The sequence below is a fragment of the Mastigoproctus giganteus genome, chromosome 4 (genome assembly GCF_048544385.1).
Source record: "Mastigoproctus giganteus isolate SK-2022 chromosome 4, ASM4854438v1, whole genome shotgun sequence".
NCBI lineage: Eukaryota > Metazoa > Arthropoda > Arachnida > Uropygi > Thelyphonidae > Mastigoproctus > Mastigoproctus giganteus.
This window is the reverse complement of record NC_143578.1, coordinates 90,369,365-90,393,801: the sequence shown is the minus strand read 5'-3', so window position 1 is coordinate 90,393,801 and position 24,437 is coordinate 90,369,365. Positions and strand designations below refer to the sequence as shown.

The 24,437-nt window shown below is 39.6% G+C and overlaps 1 protein-coding gene across 3 annotated transcripts in view; it reads right to left on the bottom strand.

Moving 5' to 3' along the window:
- Nucleotides 1-1,441: 1,441 nt before the first annotated feature.
- Nucleotides 1,442-24,437, bottom strand: part of LOC150086897 (uncharacterized) — a 304,701-nt gene continuing 281,705 nt past the window's right edge. For all 3 annotated transcript variants that reach the window (XM_090372793.1, XM_090372794.1, XM_090372795.1), the window contains 3 exons: nt 13,778-13,981; nt 12,700-13,036; nt 1,442-6,702 (listed from right to left, as the gene is read on the bottom strand). In XM_090372793.1, coding sequence (XP_090228919.1) covers nt 5,372-6,702; nt 12,700-13,036; nt 13,778-13,981 — 1,872 coding nt within the window. In that variant the 3' untranslated portion in view covers nt 1,442-5,371. The remainder of the gene's footprint in view (nt 6,703-12,699; nt 13,037-13,777; nt 13,982-24,437) is intronic.

The following is a 24,437-nucleotide window of genomic DNA, read 5'->3' as shown; positions in this document are numbered from 1 at the left end:
CTTTATTGTTTATACTAATGATCTGTCAACCTTATTTGAGTCTGTAAAAAGTGGCAACTCTATGCAGATGATATTAAACTTTACAAAGTTATTTGTTCTTCAACTGACAGCGATGAACTCCAGTCCTGTCTTGATTCCCTCTCACTCTGGCTCAATAAAAATAACTTGTTTCTAAACCCGTTAAAATGTAAATTATGTCTCTTTCGCTCGAATCGTGTAGTTAAACCCTCCGTCCTTATTGATTATTATATTGGAAACTTTTTAATTGCGAGTACTGATACTTTCAAGGATTTGGGTGTCCTGTTTCGATCTGACCATCTCTCTTCCTACGTCGAACACGTAATATCTCACACTTCTAAACTTCTTGGATTAATCAAGCGTTCTTCCTTTGTTTTCAAGAGTGACAAAGCTATAATTCTTCTCTACAAGCAGCTTATACTTCCCATTTTTGATTATTGTGATATTATTTGGTCCTCACAACAGGAATATCTTTCTCACAGACTTGAGAGAATTCAAATTAAATTCTTATGCTATCGAAATCACATTGCCTTTCACCGTCGAAATTATGGAGCTCTTTGTGGTCGCTTCAGAATCATTCCTCTTCACTCTAGACGACAACTCCATGGATCGCTTTTTGTCTAGAATATCATAAACTCTTTTATCGATTCTCCATCTCTTCTTGAACAAATACCTTTCGCTATACCCCGTTTGAATTCTCGTTATAAAATTGATTTCTCACTGTATGTTCCTCGTACTCATCACTTACTTGGTAGTCCTCTGTTTCGTTTTCTTCAGGTAATGAATAACTACAATACTGATTTTACTCTTAATCTATCTGTTTATAAGAATTTACCCCGTACTCTGTTTTCTTAATGTAAATTTTGTATATATTTTAATTCTAGTTCTGTATTGATTATTATTGTTTTGTATTTTCTGTAACTCCTAGCGTTCTCACCTTTACTTAGGGTCTGTGTGCCCTGTGTGTGAGAAACGTGTACAGTATATATATAAATAAATCTCCTTCATGTGGACGGATTCCTTGAACAATAAAGAGTGTTTAACGTGAATAAAAACCCGCTATCACTCACGTCTAGCTAGTTCCATGGTGTTGTTTTAAGTCCAAAAACTCCATGCGAAATCAGAATGGCTTTTTCCAACGTTCTCCAATATATTACGAGTGCAAATCACAATCAAAATATACTCAAGAAATCTTTTGCTTATTTGTTTTCACCACGGTGGTTAAAGCCGTGCATATATTTTCATCTCTTATATAAGCTGGTTTCGCTTTCTTGTATTTTCCGACCGATTCAAAGAGAATTCGTAAAGAGCAAAAAGATTTAACATCTCTGCCAACTAGCGCTTTTAGCGTTTTCACATCCCTGAACAGGGATGTGAAAACGCTGAAGAAAACCAAGAAAAGATATATAAATAGTCGCTCCAAAGAAATAAAATGTGAAATTCCTTTTACTGTAGTCATTTCGCCACAGAAAATCCGTTCTAATTTGAGTCACGTTTCGTAAATCAAGAGAATGCGGGTCGCTAACTCAGTTACGGAATCCATTCACGTGATTTCTTTCATAAAATGTTAGAAGTTTACACGTATTTTATTTGATGAGGAAATGATTTAGTGGGAGCAAACTATCTGCTTGAAACATGAATTAATGAACAATAAATTACGTGGAATTGGGGAGAACATAATTTTCTTTTAAAAATTCAATTCGGTTGACATTTAATGATGCTATCAAATACTCTTTATATGGGTCCTTAAATGGATTGTATTTATGAAACCTTCCGGGTTGCGTAACAGGAAATGCGAGTGGGTTAGTGAATGACACTGCAAACGTTGTGAAAAGTTCTAATGTACGTGCAGTGGGCAGTTTTCATTGTGACGCTGAATTAAATCTAAGGCATTCATTTCATTTCCAATATCTGAGATAATTTCTGTTTAAAACAGCGAACAAATCCAAGGGCAATATAGCGATCATTATTACATGTTGCTATTTAAAAATAAATAAATAATTGTTTAGATGCATCAGCGAGCTAGGCATGGCCGGAAGTGCAGTTAGTGGGTTGTGTGTATGGGCAGGAAAGGAATGAGGTTAAAAACTAGACTTTTATGGCGCAAATCCAAGCCAATTAATTTCTGTCATTTATTTTATTATTTTTTTCTGCAGAGCAGTGGCATTGGATCATATTTTAACATTACTCTTGTAGTGTATTTCCTTCGCGTAGATGGATTCCTTGACCAGTGAAGGATTTTTAAAGCAAACATTAGATGTATGCAAAGCTTTTAGTTTTGAAGAGTGAACTGCGAGAAAGGGGCACACACTTTATATATCTTTTATCACAAAGACGAAATACAAACTTGGTTGATCATATAGGATGTTAAATAATAACGAGAGGAACTTCACATTTGAGATATATGCAAGGGCCGAGAATATTACGAGCTTCCCAGTATAATAAAATGTCTGGTGACGTCAGCAACTGATCACAATGATGCGGAGGGCAGTAATACTGTACTCTTAATCCTGTGAGCAAGATACACTTCATAACCACTTTACAGTCGCATTTAGACATGTGAACACCTTGTTATGAAGTGGTTGTGTACTCTGGGATATCTGCACAGAGTGCACTAAGCTGAAGTTAATAAATAATTCTAATAATTACGCTAGTTTTCGAATGTGGTGATCATAGAAAAGTAAAATTCTGAACCCTCAGATTTGTAGACAATAAGCGTACAGCGGATGTACTTCAATTATGTTACGAAAATCCATATAAAAATTGAAAGACAACCTTCAGAATTTGGAATGGAAACTACAGTAGGAACTTGTTTGGCAGGTAACAGACACACTGCAGTTATAGAAATGGAAAGCTCGAAATTTGAGCATCACCAGAGAATCACAAATAGTAAATAGCAAGGCAAATGTGGTAAAACAAAAATTCTCATAAGTTTTCACCGGAGTATTGGCCCAGAGGAAAATAGAAAGGAAGAGTAGAAAGTTGAAAGGACTTGTGCGAAGGATGGAACAATTGGATGCTCACCTAAAGCGTGAAATCCAATAAATGTCATGGCGATCTATTCATTCCAAGTTAACTTTTCCCGCACGGTGTGCGTATTAAGATAAGTATGAATAGCTTATTAAGTTGATAGACCCACTAGCTCGTGTAAACGTTAAAAACCTGTGGTAGTCGGTACAAAATAAGCAGGACAGGGCAGGGGTGGAACACCTGAAGGAAAAACCCCAACAGATTTTCACTAATAGACAGTTTGGTATCGTGTGATGGTACTATATCGTGTGATGTTAAGTTTCTAAAGAAAGTGACCATGCCAGATGTTCAAAACTGTGTCCCCTTTCTATGACCTGATTTATAATTTTCCTCTGTGTCGTGTCAACAACAATAATGGCTGTTAGCTTAACACGCAACTTGTTTGTGTTTTAACCTTGCATGACCTAATCGTATACTGACTGACTTTCTTACAAAGATCACTATTCGAAGATCATTATTCTAGCAAATATCATCATTTGAAAATTCCACGGGGAATTTTCTTAATAAAACTTCCTCTTGAATTATTACAGATATAATAATTTCTTTTAATTTATTCTGTTAATATAATTCACTGCTTATTCGTGCAACAGTTATTGCGCGGTTTATCCTTGAAATGACTTGGGAAGGCAACTAATTCAGATGGTGTACGTACGACTGCATACGTTTATTTCCATTATCACCAAAAGAGTAGTTCGAGTCTTGGAAAGAATTAATTAATTGGACAACAGTTAATTCTTTATCGAAAATTACCGTATTTGCGGGATCATAAGACGCTATTTTTCCACGGAAAATGTTGCCTAAAATTCTCCTGCGTCTTATGGTCCGAAGTAGGGTCGGATTTAAACTTATGTCCTAAGCGATAACATTTTTTTAAATATTGTTCAATAAGGATTTTTTAAGATGGAGCGAGGTCCCTTGCAATGTGAGGCCCTAAGCTGTAGCTTGTTTAGCTTATAGGTAAATCCGGCCCTGGTCCGAAGGTATGCTTGGTACGCAATGATCTCTTTAGCTGTGGTTAGGGAGAGTATGGCCAAAAAGTACAGGTCGCCTTCAAAAAAATGCCAGCTCTTTTACTGTATGACCATTGCAGATTACATTTAATGGAGATGACAGAAAGGACGGTAGTTGAATTAAGAACGGAGTTAGCAGTAATTCGGAAGAACTTAGCCAATGGACACATTATTTAACAATCCCCTTTAACGTATTGAGGCGCGAGGAGTGGACTAAATGGATGGAGACACCAAATCACAATTTGACACCAATAGGACAAATGAAGCGAACACCCTATTCCCGAATGGGCGAAAAATTAGCGGGAGTTAGTGAAACACGAGACATGTTGCCATGACTTTCAAGAAATGTAGAGTGAGCAATTCCCTTGATGGCACTGAAGAAGATGCGCCCTTTGTAGAAAGGAGAAATTCAATAATGACGATCGCATTATTGGCGTTATACAATGAGCTTCGTTCCATACAGAATTTTGTTTAGCAAGCACTTTTGAATTTGTGTTTCAAATATATGCAATAAAATATTTTATCCGAAATGTGTGCGCAGCTTGTCGTTAGGCAAATATGGTAATTGTTGCCCAAGGAGAAGGTAGAAGGAGATCAGACCTGAACTGATTGCGAATAAAAGAAAATATTGGAATGGGAACGAGAAGGGAGTACGGACACCGGGATGGACAACAAGCTCACGACAGAAACGTCTCAAAAGAAAGTAAAGAAATAAATGAAAGGGAACTTTCGTACAAATTTGGTTGTGAACACGAATTTAAGTTTAAAAGAAAGAAAGGAAATCTAACAGTTAATTCACAGTTAAATATCATTTTAAAAATATTTTTATGTTACGATGGAACTAGGCAGGTATCACAGGACGAGGGAAGAGGGGGGGTTCTCTGCCAGAGCTGTCCTTAACAAAACGCCGTGTGTACGTTAAACTGCTCTTGTGAGTAACAACTAAATTTTGTTTATTCTTATTATTTTCGAACCGAGTAGTGGAATGACTCGTTTTTATAAGCGAAGAGGTTCACTCAGCTTGCCCTGCTCTGGTATAATTGTGGATTCGCCGAACCTTTCAGTTAAAAGCATTGCCTATAATCCTCGTACTGTGAGACCGACAATCGAGCCTTACACTCATCGTACTGTGGAAGAAAACGCCACGGAAGTTTTGATTTTAATACACACGCATCGAAACATAAAACCAACTTACAGTGGAAACGTTTTCCTTCGCAGGTTCACTTCACCAATTTGTGCCACTAGAGGGCGACACTGGAAGGCATAACTGTGTGTGGGTGTGTGTGCATAGTCTCGGGAAGGCTACGGTGGCATCAAGATATATTGCAATTTTTGTTTTGATGTTTCTTCCCATGACGACCGGGTCCGAGACAAGCCGGCATTGTGCGGTTCCGTTGCCTGGCAACTGCCAGAGCGTCGTTACTCACGTAGGAAATCCTGACGCCACCGTACGCTCGACGCGGAGGTAGTTCGTACGGATAGTCGTCCGAACTTGAACTAGAGCATGTACTGCAGCGATCCTCTTCCTCCCTCTGGGGTTTCTGGCTCTGCAAGAACTTGTCGACAACAGCGCCCTCTACGGCGGAATCTTTCAGCGAAGAGTGAGCGGCATTGGCGCTACCGGTGTGAGCGATTAATTTCTTCTTCTTGTACGACACCGAGGCCTCTTCCCGGAAGACATCTTCGCCGCCACCGCTAGTGTGACCTCCGTAACTGCGGCTACGAGGTATATGACCTTTCACTGGCTGTTTGGAAGGCGAAAAATGGGAGATGCGATCCCCGGAAGTAGTTGCTTCCATCGGAAGTCTGTTGGTCCGAAGCACCCTCTCGCAGGGCGAGCTGGAGGACGAGTCGTCGCTGCTGCTGTGCTCAACTCGGCAGCTTGTGTGGCGGGACTGAGCTCCGTAGTGGGAGTTGGTGCTGGTGGATGTTGGGCCTTTCTCCTTACTGTCCGCTTGTATCGTTTGGTCCTGCGAAGAGCCACTGTTCTCACTATCCGCAGACGGTTTCTTTCCACCCTCGAGATTCAGGTTGTTAGCCTGGTCACTCGAAGAATCCTCTGGAGGAGGAGGAGGCGGTGAATCTGGAGGAGTGCCGTGTGCCGACGTGCTCGCATCACGGGTTAAATCTGGCATCGAAAAATGGGCGCCCGACATACGATGCTGATGTTTCTGATGAACCGCAAGGGGTCGCTTTTTAAGATGGCACTGTTGAATTTCGTTCACGACCTCCACGAGCATGTCTGAATTGGCGATCAGAGTGTCCAGAGTAAGGTTAGAAAAGATGAGCGGATCTCTAAACCGCCCACCTGCTGCTCGTGGTGTTCCCGAATCTAATCTGCTGCTACCGCTACTGCCGTCTGTTGACTCTACCTCGCCAGCACTGCGATGGTCAGCACTCCAACGCTTCCCTTCCGTTTCCGCTTGGCCGGAGAGGACGCTACTCCTATCCGATATCGATTCCTGAGGCAGGACGGAAGAACTGGTTCTACTAGTGTCCGTCACGATGCTGTGACGAGGGAGGGACGGAGTAGTACGACGGCTGGATATGGGACTTTGCCTTGGGCTGTGGTTCACCGAATGCTGGGCAGAAGGCGTGCCGGATCTCGACTGCTCAGTATGGCCGTTGACGGATGGTAGCTCGCCTAAAAAAAAAAAAAACAATAACAAAAAATGCTGTAAAAAAGTTTGAAAGCTTGAAAGAAAGCATGCCGTAGACACTCGAGTACAAGATCTCTGGTTTTGGGCCTCGGGAAGTCAGAAAATGTATCGACTGGTGAATAAATCGATATTAGAAAAAAAAATATTCTTGTTTATACTCAGGCACGACCACCAGGACAGTGGAGTTTGCAATAAATCATCGATAGAAACGTTAATCGTATTTAGCAGTTACGGGCTTGAGCCCCAGTTGACTCAAAGAGCGCGTGCTATTGTACCCTCGCTCTTGCCCAAGAGCGAGGTTATGGCTATGCTTCAAGAGCATATTTTTCTAATATCGATTTACACAGCTGTCCTGCATACTTCACCCATTTCCGCATAACCAAAAGGGTAAAGTGTGCAGAATGTTTGATTTAAAACCTTTTTGATAGTAAATGAACGGAACTTTTAATTGCAGAGACCACTATTATTTATGGTCTTGCCTGTGAGATTAGCTACTATCAGTTTAAAGCCAGATTCATATGACGCTCATTTTTGATTTATTTCAGCCATATTTATGAAAGAATTAATAAAACTGGTTTTATGTGTTTGTCAGTATGGCCAACTGCACTTCCTATAAAAAACAACGGCAGTTTTAACATCAATTTCCAACTATTGCGCAACAACAAAATGCAGGGGCGCTATAAAAGTTGAGAAATGCAAAATTTCACCGCGATTTGTTGCTCAAAACGTTGAGCAACAAACAATAGCAGCGACTAGATATGCAATAATACGTGTATCTCACTCTATAAATAACTGAGAACAAGATGGATTTATACTGGTAACATGAACAAAAAATTATCTGAAGTTATTAACATAAAATTTTCTCCCGTATAAGGCAACCTCGTACTTTTTGATATTGAAAACGTTCAAAATATTTCGATTTATACTCGAGTATCTACGGTAATTGTTAAACATTCTATATATTAGATTGCTTCAAGAGGCTGTTAGAGGAGGGAAAGATTTCCCCCTTCTTGAGAGAATCAAGCACCATGAAGCCACATGAGCACTTTATAATGGTCATATAAAGAGACTAATAATAAAAATAACACAACTTATAGAGTTTAATACGAGGGGGGTATCAAAAAGTTCTAGGTAACATCAGTAGGAAGATGCCGTTTTTAATATAGGTTGTCTACATATTCAATAACTAACATGTGAAATTTAATTCCCGTAGGTGATCTTGCACCAGAGGTGGAGCCCGGAATCTGTGGAAGGACGCTATGGTTGACAAAAAAGAAAAAAGCTGAGTATGGGCAGAATTGTCCATCCTATGACTGTAAAAGAGTGGAAAGGGGAGTTCCAGTGCGGTCGTACAAGTGTCTTTGACGAGCCAAGAGAATGAAGGCCATCAACGTCCACAGACAGTGAGACGGTTGCAAAGGTTGAGCAGCTGGTGCTGAGTGACAGACATGTGACTATTCATTTCATCGCAAATGCGGTGGGAATTAGTTATGGGTCTGCCCACAGCATTATCTGCAAATGTTTAAGGTGTCCTCACGATGGGTTCCAAGATTGCTGACGCCTTTGCAGAAGCAATGTCGAATGCAATGTTCTCGCCAACTGTTGGATTTGTGTAATGTGGATATTGAGAACTTTTTTGATCTGTTGGTGACAAATGACAAATGCTGGGTGTACCAGTATGATCCGGAGACTAAAGACATGTCAAAGCAGTGGAAGTACACCTCCTCCCCACCATTCAATAAAGTGGAATCGTGGTTTCAGGCAAAAAGTGCGGACTTTTATGATCAAGGCATTAAACAACTGATCCATAGATGGGAGAAATGTGTTACTATACATGGAGAGTACACAGAAAGGGATTAAAGTTCCTGTGAAGCTTCACCTTTCTAGGGCTGTTATTTCTAGGCAAGGGTACGAACTTTTTGATACCCCCTCGTATATCTGCAACAAATGAGAGGAAATGGTTTAATTACACTGAATTTAATAAAGGTGAATGCTAGTTGCTTTGGGAGAAACATGAAATTCCACGTGCCACACGCTGAACTATATTCTCTTATCTCATAGATGAGAAGACAGAACGAACAACGCTATTTCTTCACACCAGCAGAGGATCCATTTGCTGAACTTTAGCCATAGCCGGCAGCTTTGTGAAAGGAGAAAATCGCTTGGTAGCAAGAACATCTGAAAGGGAGGGTAGGTAGGAGTTTACATATACTTCCTTACTTCATAGATAACAGTCACAAAAATTAAAAATTGTGTAAGACAGATACTCAAGGTCAAATCCTTATTCTGGGACATCCTGACCGAAATAAACCAAAGACAGGAGGGGACTAGGAAAGTCTACGCCAATCCGAGAACAGCCACCTTATAGACCCTTCACATCGGGAACATATCTGAATGCCGAGATGTCGTTCATCTACAAATCTAAAGACAGCGTCCTCGAGCGAAGTGTATACGATGCTGTTAACTGATCAGCAAAAGAAGCTCTTTCATCGAAACCTTCTAACATACAAAGTTGTTTATATTTAGTTTTATCCGTATTACGATTTCATGTACCGCACGGCTGCTTCGTATTTTAAAACAGCAAACAGACAAAAAGGGCATCTGTTAGAGCATAACTTAGTTTAGAAAATGAGCAGCCACACTACTCACCATCCCAAGAAGGGAACTTTCACTCTATTTTAAACACATTGCTTCATACACCTTGCAGAAATTGTCATCAACCAAGGCTATCTATTGAAAGCAGCAGCACGCTGTACTCATTGTGGAGTTGAAAGAGGAAGGCCTTTTCTTATCAGTTACTCAAGGAGCCAATGAGGCTGAAATAAGTCTGATTTGCTACTTTAAATATAATTTGGCATCAAAATTGATACATTACATCCTCTAATGTTCGCTAGTTTTTAAAATAAGACCTCTGCCCTGTTTATTTATATCATATTAATTCTCTAACATGAGAATATTACTAACCTCTCATTTTAGTAAGCGTATGAGATGTACAATCTGAATAATAAACTAACCGGAGTACCCGGTGTTACCCGGGGAAATTCAATATTTTGTATCAGGGCGATACAGATGGTTTTATTTTTTTATTTAGTTCGTTTGAAGTTGCGGACTTTGCCCCCGAACAGCAGTATATGCTAGAAGGAAATCAACTTAACATACCCTTTTGACGAGCGCTCTGAATTATTTTCAATTTATTTTGGGGTTAAATGTTTTGAAATAAAGTTTTGATGAAAGGACTAGTCGGATCAGACGGACCGTATGCAAAGGAGCTTAAGGATCCATTTAAATGCATTTGAGAGTACAGAACTTATTCGTATATGCAGATATTATTTGTATCGAAATATTTATAGACATGCAGTACATTAAATTATATGCTTACATTATGTTTAATCTGAGTTCTATTTACATTTAGTCTGAGTACACATTTATATTGTCAAAACATTATGACCACTTATCTAATGGTCAGTATTTCCTCCTCTTGCCGTCTACACCACCGTCCACGGCGGTACTAGCGGGACAGACTTTGTAAAGCTTCTGAACGTTGCAAGGGTATGTTGTACCATGTCGCCACGACTGCGCTCCATAGATCTGCGACAGTCCTTGATGCAAACACGGGATCTGCCAATCCACGTAAACCCAAAGATGTTCTATGCGATTCATATCCTGCGTATTGGACGGCCAAGGTAGCACCTGGAAGTCACTTTCGTGTTCGGCGAACCACTCTCGAACAACATCGGCAACGTGGCAGGGGGCATTATCTTGATTGAACACAGCTGTGCCATCCGGTAAGACAGTCACCATAAAAGGGTGTACTTGATCAGCCACAATGGATAGGTAGTTTTTAGCATTCAGAGTGCGGTCTATGATATGAGAGCTGCAAGGGATTCCCAGAAAGGTATCCCCATACCAAAACACTCTTTCCACCCGCCTATTTCTGGTGGATCAGGATACTGGAGTAATTCCTCTCTGGAGTTCGTCGCCGTACTCCTTCCATCTACCGTCGAAAACGTGCTTAATAGGAAGAGGAAACTTTTTTTTACAAGGTCCAATGACGCCGTTCAGATGCAAATATCATTGGCGATGGGTGGCCGTAAGCATGGGCACCTTGACCAGCAAACTATTCCAGACATGCATATGGAGTAGGGTTGGTTGGATCGTGGTCTTGGAAATACCGTTGGTTGTCCCTGGTTAAATTTCATGGTCAGTCGTCCCACCGTTTTCCGTATGTCGGCTCGCACAAGGCGGGACAACCTACGTTCCCAAAGATTATTAGCCCAGCCAGTGTCCGCTCTTGGAACACCTTAAGTACAGCATTCCGTGATCAGCCCACAAGATTCGCAGTTTTAGTAATACTGCCACCCTGCAACTGGTATCTGACGATCACCCCTTTTTGGAAGTCCATCACATGACGTCCTTTCCAAATTATTTTGGAGTTAAACTCTTTGTAAAATGTTTTTACTGTTCGTGGTATGGACAGCATACCACGAACCTTCAGTATCATATTTATCGGTTCTTACGGTGACACGTGTCCCACCAGGCCGAAGGAATTGCTGATTGCTAAAACCCAGGGAGGCTTCCGTAGCCGAGTGGTCAGGAGCGGGAGTGCAGGAGCGCACGCTCTTTGAATAGACCGGGGTTGAAGCCCCCGACTGCTAAATACGGTCAATCTGCCAACCCGCACTGGACCAGCGTGGCAGATTATGGTCCATTTCCCTCAACATGAATTGTTGAGGAGGCTTCCATCCTGCAGTGGGTTGATAATGGCTGCAGTATACATTTTTTTAAACCCGGGGATGGTCATAATGCTTTGACTATACAATGTAGTTCTTTATTAAAAATATAACGTTATTTTCTTCATGAGATATGCAGATTTGTATTTATTCCTGGAAGTATTGGCGCGAAATAAACTGCTGTACGCGTTGTGACATCAGCTGTTATCGTAATTTCGGTGGGTGCGATTCGTGGTACGTGTAAAAAGGATCCCAATCATTCCTTGATGCCGGTAGCCTGTTATACGTTCAATAACGCATGCGTATAACTTAAATACAGCATTCATTTTGTGCATTAAATGCAGATTTTTCTGATTTCTGGCACGATGATGAGAAATGCTACAGTGGGCTAATTGCACGCCAACTTTATAATGCAGTGTTTAGATTATTAGGAGAAACATAATGTAACACGCTGTACTGCAAAACTATATGAATTAATTGATTAAAACATTCTCGCACATCGTTGGATTTGCACTTCCGTTATATAATTACACAGGAACAGTTCTGCATAATACGTAAAAACTTTAGTCGAAAAGCTCTTTACAGAATCCTACCGCCTTCAGGGTGTATCCTTTTGTTGCTCTACACTCACAACTTCTGCCATCGTCCACCACATGTAGTGACAGGTGTGTGTTCAATACACGCGAATTCGAGGTATCGTTGCTTGGAATAGGAGTTTTATCGTTAGACAGAACGTTCGACAATTATCCTATTAGGTTAATAGCTCTCAATTCTAGTGATCCTTTTGAAGCTTCGATCGTGGAATAATCAGCTAGGGATTAAAAACAATCACCTGCATGAATGAAATCCCGCAGTAGTAATGAAACAAAGCTTAGGACAAAGATTCCAACGATATTACTGCATATGCGAACTTAGAAGATGTAAGATAAAAATGGACTCGCAGTTTTGTAAATACACGAACTTACCATCTTATAAGAAGGTAAGGGACAATAACAGAAAGACCAGTTCGTGACTTCCTAACGAGAAACTAGCCCGGCAGGTGTACTGCAGAGATTTTCAGTGAAAAGAAATCGGGTCATAATGTCAAGTTTCAAGAAAACAAGTTTTCTCGTTGCTTTTCTTGTTTGAAACACGTACAACTTGAAATTTAAGAGTGTTCCTCTCAGGTAAACCTTGAAGCTTCTTTTTATTTTCGAAATTTTAATTTAAAAAGAAATTAACGTTACTTGCGTTGTAATTTGTGATAATTACCTCTGCTACACTGGACCGAACAAAAGATGAGCCCTCGTCGAGGAAGAAAAGGTCGACCTAGCAGAGACAGGTGACAAGTGTGACATCGGAAACATCCTTCAGTAGCGTGCCAATGTTGACCTTCGTGTGACATCTGACCTTGGTCGACACCGATCGGTTCTCCACAGGTGTCGCAGTACTCGGCGAACATGGCGTCGAAACAGTGGAGGCAGTATGGACGTCCATCCCTCATGATGTACCTCTGACCTCCCAGCTGACGGTCGCACTCGAAGCAACAGAAATGTTTCATGTGCCAAGCTCTGCCCTCTGCTTCTGTACATTCGTCCGCGAAGATTATCTAATGGGGAAAAAAGATTATTGTTTTTAGAAGGATATCTAGCAGGTATGATGAAAAGAAATAGTTTAGAATATTAATTAGTTGGAGGTGGATCCTATTTCCTGCTGCCCATCTTATAGTGCGGGTTTAGATACACTTGTCATGCACATCGCGTCATTCCTCAGCATGACGCCTGAACTTGTCGCAGCGGAGGGGGTGGGATAATTATATGTACAAGGCCCTGTCTGAAGAGGTATTCTGTGGTTTGGAATAATGATGAAGTAATATTCTTGGACAGCACTTCAATCGGAAAAAGGCGAAACCGTTGCGAAAAACTAGGCTCTCCCTTCTTTTAGGTACTAAAGAAGGGAGAGCCTAATTTTCCTTTCTGTGCTCAGTAATCATTTCTTCTTTTTCTATCCATCCAAACATAGTGTCTTGTCTATTCCAAGACAGCTGTCCCACTTCTAAAAGATTCCTTATACCGTTATTTATCTCTACTTGTGTTATGTTTCGAGATAGTCGGAACTTTTCTTTTTTTGTTGCTTTTGCTGCGTTTGTAATATAACAGCCCCCTCATTAACAAATTTAAGAGGTCGAATAACAACATCGGACATGCAATTCAATTTAATTACACAACGAAAAGCATCATTCATAATAAACGTATTTCTGTTTTGTGGTTTTAATGAGTGACAGTTTAAGGCTAATCGCACTAGACGCACGCTACATTGACCAATTAGATGCGTCAAACACATCACGTACCTCGTCGCATGCGGCACACCTAGGCTTTAAACTCTCGGCGTGATGCCTTCCGCAGAACAACTTTCCATCCCTATAGAAGTAGATGAGGTCGACTAGTAGCTGGTGACACACGCTGCACACGAAACACGCAGGATGCCAGCACGTGCTAAGGCCGGACCGCGATGCAAACACGCTGATGTCGCCACCGGAAATTGCTTGTCTGCACTGTGGGAGAGAAACAGAAAATTAACAACCAAGAATGTTGGTTTATGGCGTGCAAGTTACAAATCAGTATTATTCAATAATCACGTGACTCTCTCTCTCTCTATCTCTCTCTCTCTCACACATACAGCATATGGTTACTGTTCAGGAACATGAAATGAGAGATTAACCCAAGAACGCTAAAAGAGCATCTTTGCCCTTTTCCCTTCTGGCTTTTTTGAAAAATTAGAAAATGTGAAAAACAGTAATGAAAGTGTTAAACTAAAGTAGCATTACGATGTTTACAAAAAGCCATTAAAAGTACGTTTCTTAATTTTTTTTTATTTTTTTCCCCTTCTATTCTTTCTTCTACACTCAATACAATATTCCCTAAAGATTATACAATATTCATAAAGCCGCTTTAAAAAAATAATACGCTCTACCTAGTCATATTTTAAATTTCCTCAAAATAGTTTATATTTGCACAACACGCACACACCTGGTATCATAAGATGTGTCTTCTTTTTTTTTTTTTTTTTATTGTTGTTGCTGTAAACCCTATGGGCTATATAAATGTTTCATTTTGCATTTATAAACTTTGTTTTATTTATACTGTGCCTTTTTTCTTCTCAGTATAGTTTGTTGATGTCCAGATACATCCTGTAGAACTCGTTACACCCGTTCTTTTCGTGTTTGTCGTGAGCTTAATTAGAGATGAAATTTTCGTTAAAAGTTTCGTTAGTCTGTGGTGTAATGCTTAGAATATAACAGAGATGCTTAGAATTCATTTGCAATTCTAGTGCTGGTTGATGGTCCTAGCTATTGTTTCTTCTTGAAATAAATTCAGCAGAAATTAATTGATTCGAAGAGATCCGTATCAATATTTTGTTCAATGGAGTTGACTTCGGCAAGTCATCATTTAGCCTTATTGCATACGCAACTTCTGGGATGCAATCTGAATGAGGACTGTACGGCCTATATTCCTCTGGTTTGGAAAGTAGATGTAGCAGTTCTGTCCCAAGCTTCTCCCAGTAATCTTCCAAATTGTACTGTGGTAATTTTTCTTCTTTTGTTTTTCATAAACCACCTATTGCTAGTCCGATTTAAAAATTTCCCTCAGAGGCCTAAAAATTCTTGATCCAGTATTAGAAGATAGGAAAAGGATTATTTTTTGTCTTGGGGATTTATTTTCTAAATAATATTAATAATCTTATTCATTTGTGTCGGATGTATGATATACGCCGGTACGTCCTTCGCTTCTTGCTAACTAAAAGAAAGAACTACCCGTAATATATCAATGTTGTCGAAGAAAATTTCTCATTTTACCTCGTACCATCAGAGAAGCAAGCTATTTGTCTAACCCTAAATTGGCGCGAATAACGAGAGTACTTCTATGTTTATTTTATTCTGGAATGCTGTTATAAAGTAAGAGGAAAATAATTTGGAATCTTTTCCAAACAGATCATTTATTAAATTTTATTAAAAACGACTACTTTACTGGTAAGAAGCACTTTATAATATCCAATTAATCTATTGCTCTTATACATGATTAAACACCTTTATTACAATCCACTATGAATTAATAAACTAGAAAAAAAATAAAATGGAGCCAGGGCAACATAAGTTGAAAAACAAGTTAGTCAAATAAAACTAATTGACTGTCTCATGAATCGATATATATTTTAATTATAATTACCCCGCTTATTACACTGTTTAATGACAGATTACTGTACACTAAAACAGACAATAACAATCAACCACTGAGACCCAGACATATTTGTGAACTTAGTTTTAATCATCTCCAAACAGTAGACTGTGCGCAGATCCACAATGAATTTTGGCCATACCAGGAAAACATAATTTCCGTTGATAATTTTTAAATTTATATGAAATTACTATTGTAGAAATGCATAGACAGATTAATTTGTCCAATTTATTCTGTCCTTTTGGTCCATTAGCTAAAGCAAATAAATATTGGAGACTTGGTTTAAATAATATCCACAAAATGTGAATTTAAATATTCGATTGTTGTTGTAGGCACGTAGAAGAATGAAAATATTTTAGACGCCATTTAATTAAATCTACATGTTGGTAAAAAAAAAATATATATAATTTTATACGCGAAATTTCATGTTTATATTTTATATTTAAAATTATATACATATATATACTTTTATATAGCCTGCTTATACTGTATGTTTCTACAAACACAAAGCATTTGCTACATTTTCCAAAGGGAGTAAAATTGATCAATTAATTTGATTCCGTTTGTCATTACTAGATGTCGCCACAAGACCGTTGTGAAATCGCTGATGGAGAAAACTACTTGAGCAGAATTAAAAATCTATATGAACAGCATTCAGGGTCGGACGAAATCAATTTATTTTTTGCTCAAGACCAAAAGAGTTCTGTGTTCAGTTTAATTATGATATTAAATCCGTTCTCCTCTTTCGGCGAATGATCTTTAAGAAAATCATCACATAAAGCAACAACAACAAAAAACGTAATGGAGAAATGTTACTTTGAATATGTATTTTGTTAAAGCTCGGGGTATTATAACGCTCCAGCGACTGCAGAAGGAAATAATCTTGTATAACGAATGCAGAATGCAACCACGCGGAAAATTTATCCTTAGCCAATAAGTTCCAATTAGCTTTTTCCCCCCCGGCCCCTGTTTGGAGCTAATGAGAAAGGGCAGATATATAATGAAGTTCTTTTCACGGCATTCTTTCGGGGTAGATAAGGTACGTGGTTGTTCACACGTGCACAAATTAGCAGTAAAGGTAAATTTAACATTGTTATGCCATGTAGTAATTTATGAGGTATTGAAAATCTTATCTTCACTTACATTACTTTGTAAGGTCCTCGTGAAAGCAATATAGAATTCATCTAACTCAAAAAAACTTAAATGAAATCTCGTAACCCGAGCAGCAGGACAAATTGGCCAGCAATGAGTGCTGGCCAATTAATGTTCGTCCATATTGTCATCAAGCAGCCCAAGAATTGGCGACCACTTTGTGGGTGTCGCGTAAAGTGACAGCTACGTCTTTTCAGCCTATCCCAGTAATGCTTAATGCGACGAAAAATGGGATCCGATAAGATGGTCGTAAGGACGATGTGAACGAGTCATGGCTTTTCAACAGGAATCTCGTGTTCAAGACTTTCCTAGGGAATACCGGTGGGAATTTTTCGGTGATGATTCATTGGCATTATTCCACCAGAACAACACGAAGTGATTTCAATAGATAAACATTATCCCATTCACTTTCCAATGATAATTTTTAGGTTCCAAGTTTCTACGACTTTCTGTGTAGTTCACCAAATAATTAAGCAATGTACAAACAAAAAATTCCCAGTCTGGTTTTAGCTACACGAAGAGCGTGTTAGGAATAAAAAAATTTATTTTATTTAACTCAGTTTGGTGAAGTAACTCACCCCGTACAGGCGTGAGTTACGTCACTAAACAAACAAGGAAGGAACAAACAAACAAACAAGGAAGGAAAAAACAAGTAACTAACAAGGAAGGTGAAGAGTGCGTGTTATTTTACAGATTATCATTTTAAAACAGGTTTCGATTTCATTAACTGTTGCCAGGTAACACAACAGCATTGGATATTTATGAAGAACACATGTGGATTAATTTTGATAATATTATTAAAAATTTTCTCTTCTAGTTGTAACTTTTATTTACAATTTTGTATAGTCTAAATGGAAGTTCGTCAATTTAGGGAAGGTTCCAAAGTTAAGGAAGTTCTTTCAACTGTAGAATATCTATGATCAATTTTGTCATTACTATCAACAGTTTTTCAGAGCCAAGGTTCAGTATATTACGTAGTTGTAAGGTCTTTGTGGCATATGTACATACCCTTGTTTGTAAAAAACTCAGTTGGATGTATTGAAGCCCAACGGATGTTGTTTGTCTTTAACAGCGCTCATGGGCACAGCTTAATCAACAAATCTGGCTATATATACACATATCTGGCTCATCCATTCGATGGGTGGGCAGTTGAGCAAGGGTAACGATTTTGCAACACTGATGCTCTGTTTGTTTGTTTATTGGCGCATCAACATCTACGATCACAGTGTGCCAGGTGAGACTGAAACTGATATTTGGCAGGACCTCATTGATTTAGGAACTAACGGTGTAAGAAAATAAGCGTTTCGTCGTTTTTGAAGCATTCAGATGTATTTTAATGAGTTCGTTATTCAACGTTTGCCTTTAGGAAGATAAAAACCTCATCGACCATCCATAAAATTTCTAGTGTTTGAGGGTATTCTGTGATAAAATGCAAGACTAGATGGACGTTCTATCGATGTCAAACTGGACATTGGGGATGGATATTTCGAACGTGATCTTCCTCCATCGTGGAAGATCCCATGCTCAGAACAAGTAGGAGCGGGCAAAATGTGTGTGTGCGTCCATATTCTCTTACGCTGGATGGTTAATACAGTTCTATGTCTTTTACAGAAACTAAAGAAAAAGGACCTACAGATCTCAGTACAAGAAGTGTGTTTTTGTAACTTCAAGAAGATGCTCCATGTATTTTCTATGGTTCCAGACTTCTGATATGGTTATACAGAAAACTTTTTAAAACTTTGATATTGTCACCTGATGAAATACATGATGATTTTTAATCCTATTTGTAATCCATCTTATTCCTTCAGTAATGACTTTTCTGTGGCAGCATAACGACCCCCCGCATATACAGCTCCAGAAGTGGTAAACAATCATGCCAATGCAGAACTAAGGAAAGAAATTAAATATGATCGATGACAAGTGTTGTGGTAAGTCAGATAAGTGCAGAATCTCGTCAGCACTTCCATCCATCACTGTCTCCGGGCTACAGATGGAAACTTCAATTTCTCTCTCTTCAATAATCCACACCTAAAGCCAGCGGATCATAACTACTGGCGAAGTCGGTGCAAGAGCACACAAGTGTTCGATATTAATATAATTAGAGCATTCCAGGACTCGCCAACCTTCGACTACAAAAAAGAGAAAAAAAAAATCAAGTTTTAAAGAAGGCGTGCAGTGTTCGGGTAAAATTCGATTCGGCGGCTGGGTAAACAAGTAAGGAACTAACGAAGCTTAACTCACACATGGGGAGGGGGAAGAGAATGTGGGAAGAAAACAGACGTAGTGAAAATTGATTACAGCTTTCAGAATTATTGAGTTAGTATATATTTATTTGTTTAAGTAGACTAGTCGGTCCCTGAAAGGCAAAATTTGCTATAAGACGATTCATACTGGAGCGAAAACTTCCTCGCCAGTTTCTTATTGAAACGAAGCGTAAATAAACAGACGGGACTGACGCTTACGTTTCTACACTGAATGGAAAGAATCAGATAAAACAGGAGAAAGGATTATGAGTTTCATAGGACAATGAATTTCATTAATGGCAGATAACGAAATGAAATATGCGCAGGCATTAAAAAACGAGAACATTTCGTTTCTGCACACTCGCCACATTGCCGATTCGTTCCTCTAATCCGCGCATTGCAATAAACGTAATATCCTTTAGCTGAAGTATACAGCATATGGATAACCCATGTGATATATATATGATAAAAATAAATAATAACTGCCAGATTTATATTGGTTCAATATTAATGAATTTGTGGAGAGTCAAACAATCTTTCTAAAAGGCCCAAATATCAAAATTCCATGAAAGTCCAATCACTATGAGTCGAGTTATTACCTGAGGACGAATGGACATTGAGGATAATATGCACATTATATGCGTTAGCGCCAAACAATGGTCACCCTAGAACATATGAGGTTGTGCAATTGCTTGTGCTCCTGGATTGGAGCAAAGCATGTCAGATTTCTCGGGGCATCTTTTGAAATAAATCTTATTTCAAGATTTGGCGCATCACTGCAGTTCTGTGAGAGAACAGGTACAGGAAGATGATGATTTCCATGAGGCGTTTTCTGTTGATCAGTGAGGCATGTTTGTGTCAGCAGCAGGTGTTAATAAGATAGAGGTGGAGGTGCTAAAAATCCGAAAATGGGTGTCTGTGACGTTGATTCTTATCATCCGGTCATTGAGAGAATAGACCAATAATGCAAAGATAAAGGTCTGGCATCGGACAGACAAAATTTCGTTTCAGAAGGCGCAAATCTACTGAGGATGCAGCTTATCGGTTGATAAAATATGTGGAGCACACTATGGAGAAATATATTTAGGCATAATTATCCGCTTCAAAGGTGTGCATTTGATAGGACCTGGTAGGAGAGGGAAGGCAGACAGGATTTTCTGATATATGTATAGAATGGTGAAAGATTATTTTAATAAGAGAGGAGCATTGGTTGTGCATTCTGAGGCAGAAAAACAGATATATAGGAATATCCCTCAGGGTTCTATTATAGGTTTTATGGATGACTATTTTCTACAGCAGAATGTTAGAGAGGCAAAAGAGGGAGAAATACTCTTGATCTGATTATCATCAGTGATTATTCATGCAATAAGAATCCGCAGATAAATGAACCACTTGGTGGCATTGATCACAGATGTGGGATTTACTTAAAGATGTAACTACCGTCAGGGATAAAGGAAAGGGTTTTCGCTTTCTTAAAGATGGCTACAGTGGTCTCTAACAGTTTTTAAATTCGATACCAGCGGGAGGAACTGATGATGTTACCAACGCAAATTCTAAATGAGAAGCATGCAATGAAGCTACTAGGCTTTCATCTCTAACTAAGAAATACTGTTTAAGATTTAGGCCTAAATGGATGTCAAGTGAACTAACGCGACTCCTGGCAGAGAAGAAAAATACATGGGATGCATATAAATTATCAGGTGACACAGAAGCCTATGGTAGATATAAGCTAGTCCTGTAATCAAATCACAAAGGAGGTTAAGCAATCGAAGGCAAATTACGAGAAATCTTCGGCAAAGGATGCAAAGAAAAACAGAAACGACCTTTTTACTTATGCAAATACTAGAAGGAAGGGGATAAACAAGATTGGTTCACTTGATATCGATGGTTCGACTGTTGAAGATCCTGCTCAGATTGCTGACAAACTGAATGAGTATTTTGCATCTGCATTCATACATGAAGAATTCTTTAGGAAAGATGATGCCAGAAGTTCAAGCTCTAAAACGGAGCTAAATGATTTTGTAATTACTGAGAGGAAAGTGGAAGAGAAATTGCTGAAGTTAAACTTAAAGAAGGCACCTTGGATGGATGGGATCCATCCAATTATATTAAGGAAGGCAGCGAAGAAAGTAAGCAAACCTTAGCCATAATTATGAGAGTATCCCTGGATTCAGAGGAGGTCTCCGCGAAATGGAGATGTGCAAATGTATCCCCAATTCACAAAGGGAATCGAAGGGTGACACGAGTAATTACAGACCTGTTTGTTTAACTTCTGTTTTAGGGAAAATAATGGAGTTACTGGTTAAAAAAGTAATGCAAGGTCATCAAGACAAGGCTGCAATTATACTTCAGACACATGGGCTTGTTAAGGGGAAATCTTGTGTGATTAATCTAACTGGATACTATGATGTGATCACAAAAGAACTAAATTCAATAAATAATTTTAATATGAAAAATTTGGATTTCAGAAAAGCTTTTGATACTTTTGCACGTAAAAGACTGCTGTACAAATTGGATCAGTGTGGCCTTAAAGCAAGTTGCTGTTATGGAAAAGGGATGGTTGAGTGGGAGAAACCAGAGAGCAGTAATCAATGTACAGTGCTCTTCATGGACTAATGTTATTATTAGTGGAGTCCACCAGGGATCGGTGTTGGGGCCCCATTGTTGTTTTCTATATTTATCAATGATATTGATGAAGGCATAATGTCCAAGTTTGCAGCTAATACAAAGGTTGGCAAGGTGTTAATGACAGTAATGAAGGTATGTCTGCACTATAATCTAGCAGAGTTGGGCAGATGGGTAGCAGTAACCCCAGAAAAATGTATCAACTGTGTGGTAGTGGAAAATGAAAAAGACCTGGGGGGGGGGGGTAATTATGCAGTCAGATGTAAAGTTCTCTGAACAGTGCGGACAGGCTGCCAGAACAGCTCATGGTGTTTTGTTAATGATATACAGGAATTTTTCTTGCAGGACGCATGGTTCCTGGGCGAGGCGACGCTGTTACCTCTCTCACTAGTGGACGAACCCACCACTTGGCAGGTATATAGGTACACTGCATTCACGTAAACGGTAAGTTGATGTCAGTATGGATAAATGTCGTGAGTTAACCGACTTTGAAAGCGGGATGATAGTGGGTGCCCGACGCATGTATCACTCTATTCGGAGGCGATACAGAAATTGAACCATCCCCGGTCGATATTATAATTATAGTTTAGGAAAGATGTTACCTTAGCATTCGACAGTAACAAGAGTGTATCGAGAATACACCATTTCCGGAATACCATCTCATCGTGGACAGCGCTGTGGGCGGAGAAAGGTGGTGGATGAACGTGGCTCTCGACATCTGTCTAGTCCCATTGCTAACACCATGACACAGGACTCTACACATCAAATGGACAAAAGAGCATCGACACTGGACATTAGATGATTGGAGTCGGGTTTCCTGGCCCGATCAGTACCGTTTCCAGTTATTTCGAGCGGACGGGAGGGTGCGTATCTGGCGGAAACCGCACGAAGCTATTTCCCGTCATGTCAACAAGTAACTGTTCAGGCAGGCGGATGGTAGGTAATGGTCTGGGGCGTGTTCAACTGGCTCTTTCTCTAGTTGGGACCTCTGGTACGCCTAGACGCATCTCTGATTACGTGTCCATCCTTGCAGACCATCTGCATCCCTTCATGGTCATTGTGCACCCACAGGGCAATGGACTGTTCCAGCAGGCCAATGCGCCTTCCCAGAGAGCCATGGTGACTAGATGGTTCGCAGAGTATTCCGCAGATTTTACCACCTTAAAATGGCCTCCCCGTTCACCGGACATGAACCATGTGGAGCATCTTTGGAATGCTGTGGAAAGATCCGTTTGAGCTTTGGATCCTCCACCCTTGAATGCGACGGAATTATGGACAACGGTGCAGCAAGCATGGATGGAAATACCTGTGCAACGCTTTCGTGAACCAGTGGACTCAATGCCTAGCTGTGTAACTGCTCTTATCCGGACGAAAAGTGGGCCTACCCATCACTAGGTAGGAATCCCATGATCTCTGTCCACTCAGTGTATAAGGAAGGAGGTAGATCTGCTGGAACAAGTAGAGAGAAGGGCTACGAGAGTGAGGGGAGCAAAGGGTTACTTTTACCAAGAAAGGCTTCAGTTCTGAAAATTGCATTGTCTGGAGATCCGGCACCTGCAAGGTGATGTTATTGAGACGTTTAGGGGTTTGAGTGGATTGGGCAAGCTCAATGCTGATGGGATTCTTACTCTTGCTCAATCTATGCACCTCAGAGGGCACAAATTCAAATTGAAGAAGGGCGATTTCAGAATTGATGTGCGGAAGTTTGCCCTTAGCCAGCGGGCGGTTGATTTCTGGAACAAACTTTCATCTGTTGTTGTGGAAGTTGATAGCTTAAATAAATTCAAGGAAGAACTAGAGAAACTAATGGAGGGAATGGATAAAAAAAATAAAATAAATTTTCTGTTTATACTCCGGGACGACCAAACGGTCAGAGGAGTTCACAAGATAGACAGAATACAAGAAACAGTACCATATTCAGCAGTCACGGGCTTGAACCCCGGTCACTCAAGGCACGTGTACTTATGCACCCGCGCGCCTGACCACTAGGCTACGGCGGCCTCTAAGTGAAATGGGAAGTGCTTTTTTTTTTGTCTGACGCTATATAAGTTCTATCTTATCAAAGTAACTGATATTAATTGTATCTCAATGGCTGATAATTCCTATGTCTTACTAATTTCTTATTAAAAACAGCGAGGGCCGTTTTTAAGTAACTCACCTTACTGTCTGTCACTATCTGTAACAGATAGTGAGGTCAGTTGCTTAAAAAGCTGTTATTTTTAATTAGATTAGAAAGTTAGCTTATTTATTAATGTATAGTTAATTATTTAAGTACATGTCGCTGTAAATGTTAAAGTTCATAGTTATGAGCTGCGCATAGCAAAAATAAATAAAATGTAGTAAGAAATTATATAATAGTAGCTCTGCCTCCTAGATGGTAGGGATGGTAGCCCTGCCCTTACGCTTAATTTGCAATGGAGTGGGCTGAGTTTGGGGGCTGACTAGTCGATATTATGATTATAATTTAGGAAAGATTTTACCTGGATAAGCTTCAAGCACGGGTAACAGCTGTCTGCAGAAGGTGTTATTCAAGATTATAAGACGTCTCGGTGAATACAGTGGGGTGTCAGTAAAAAACCTCAACTGTCTTTTATTCATTGATGAAGTGAAACGTAATTGCAAGAATAGTTCAGACTGAATACATTTAGGGCTAGAGAAATTTTGGTGGTGGTATCCATTGAGAACAAGTAACAATAGTCTTCTCTTCTCCATTGGTGCAGCGTTACTTATTCGAGGTAGTGCAATATCAACTCGT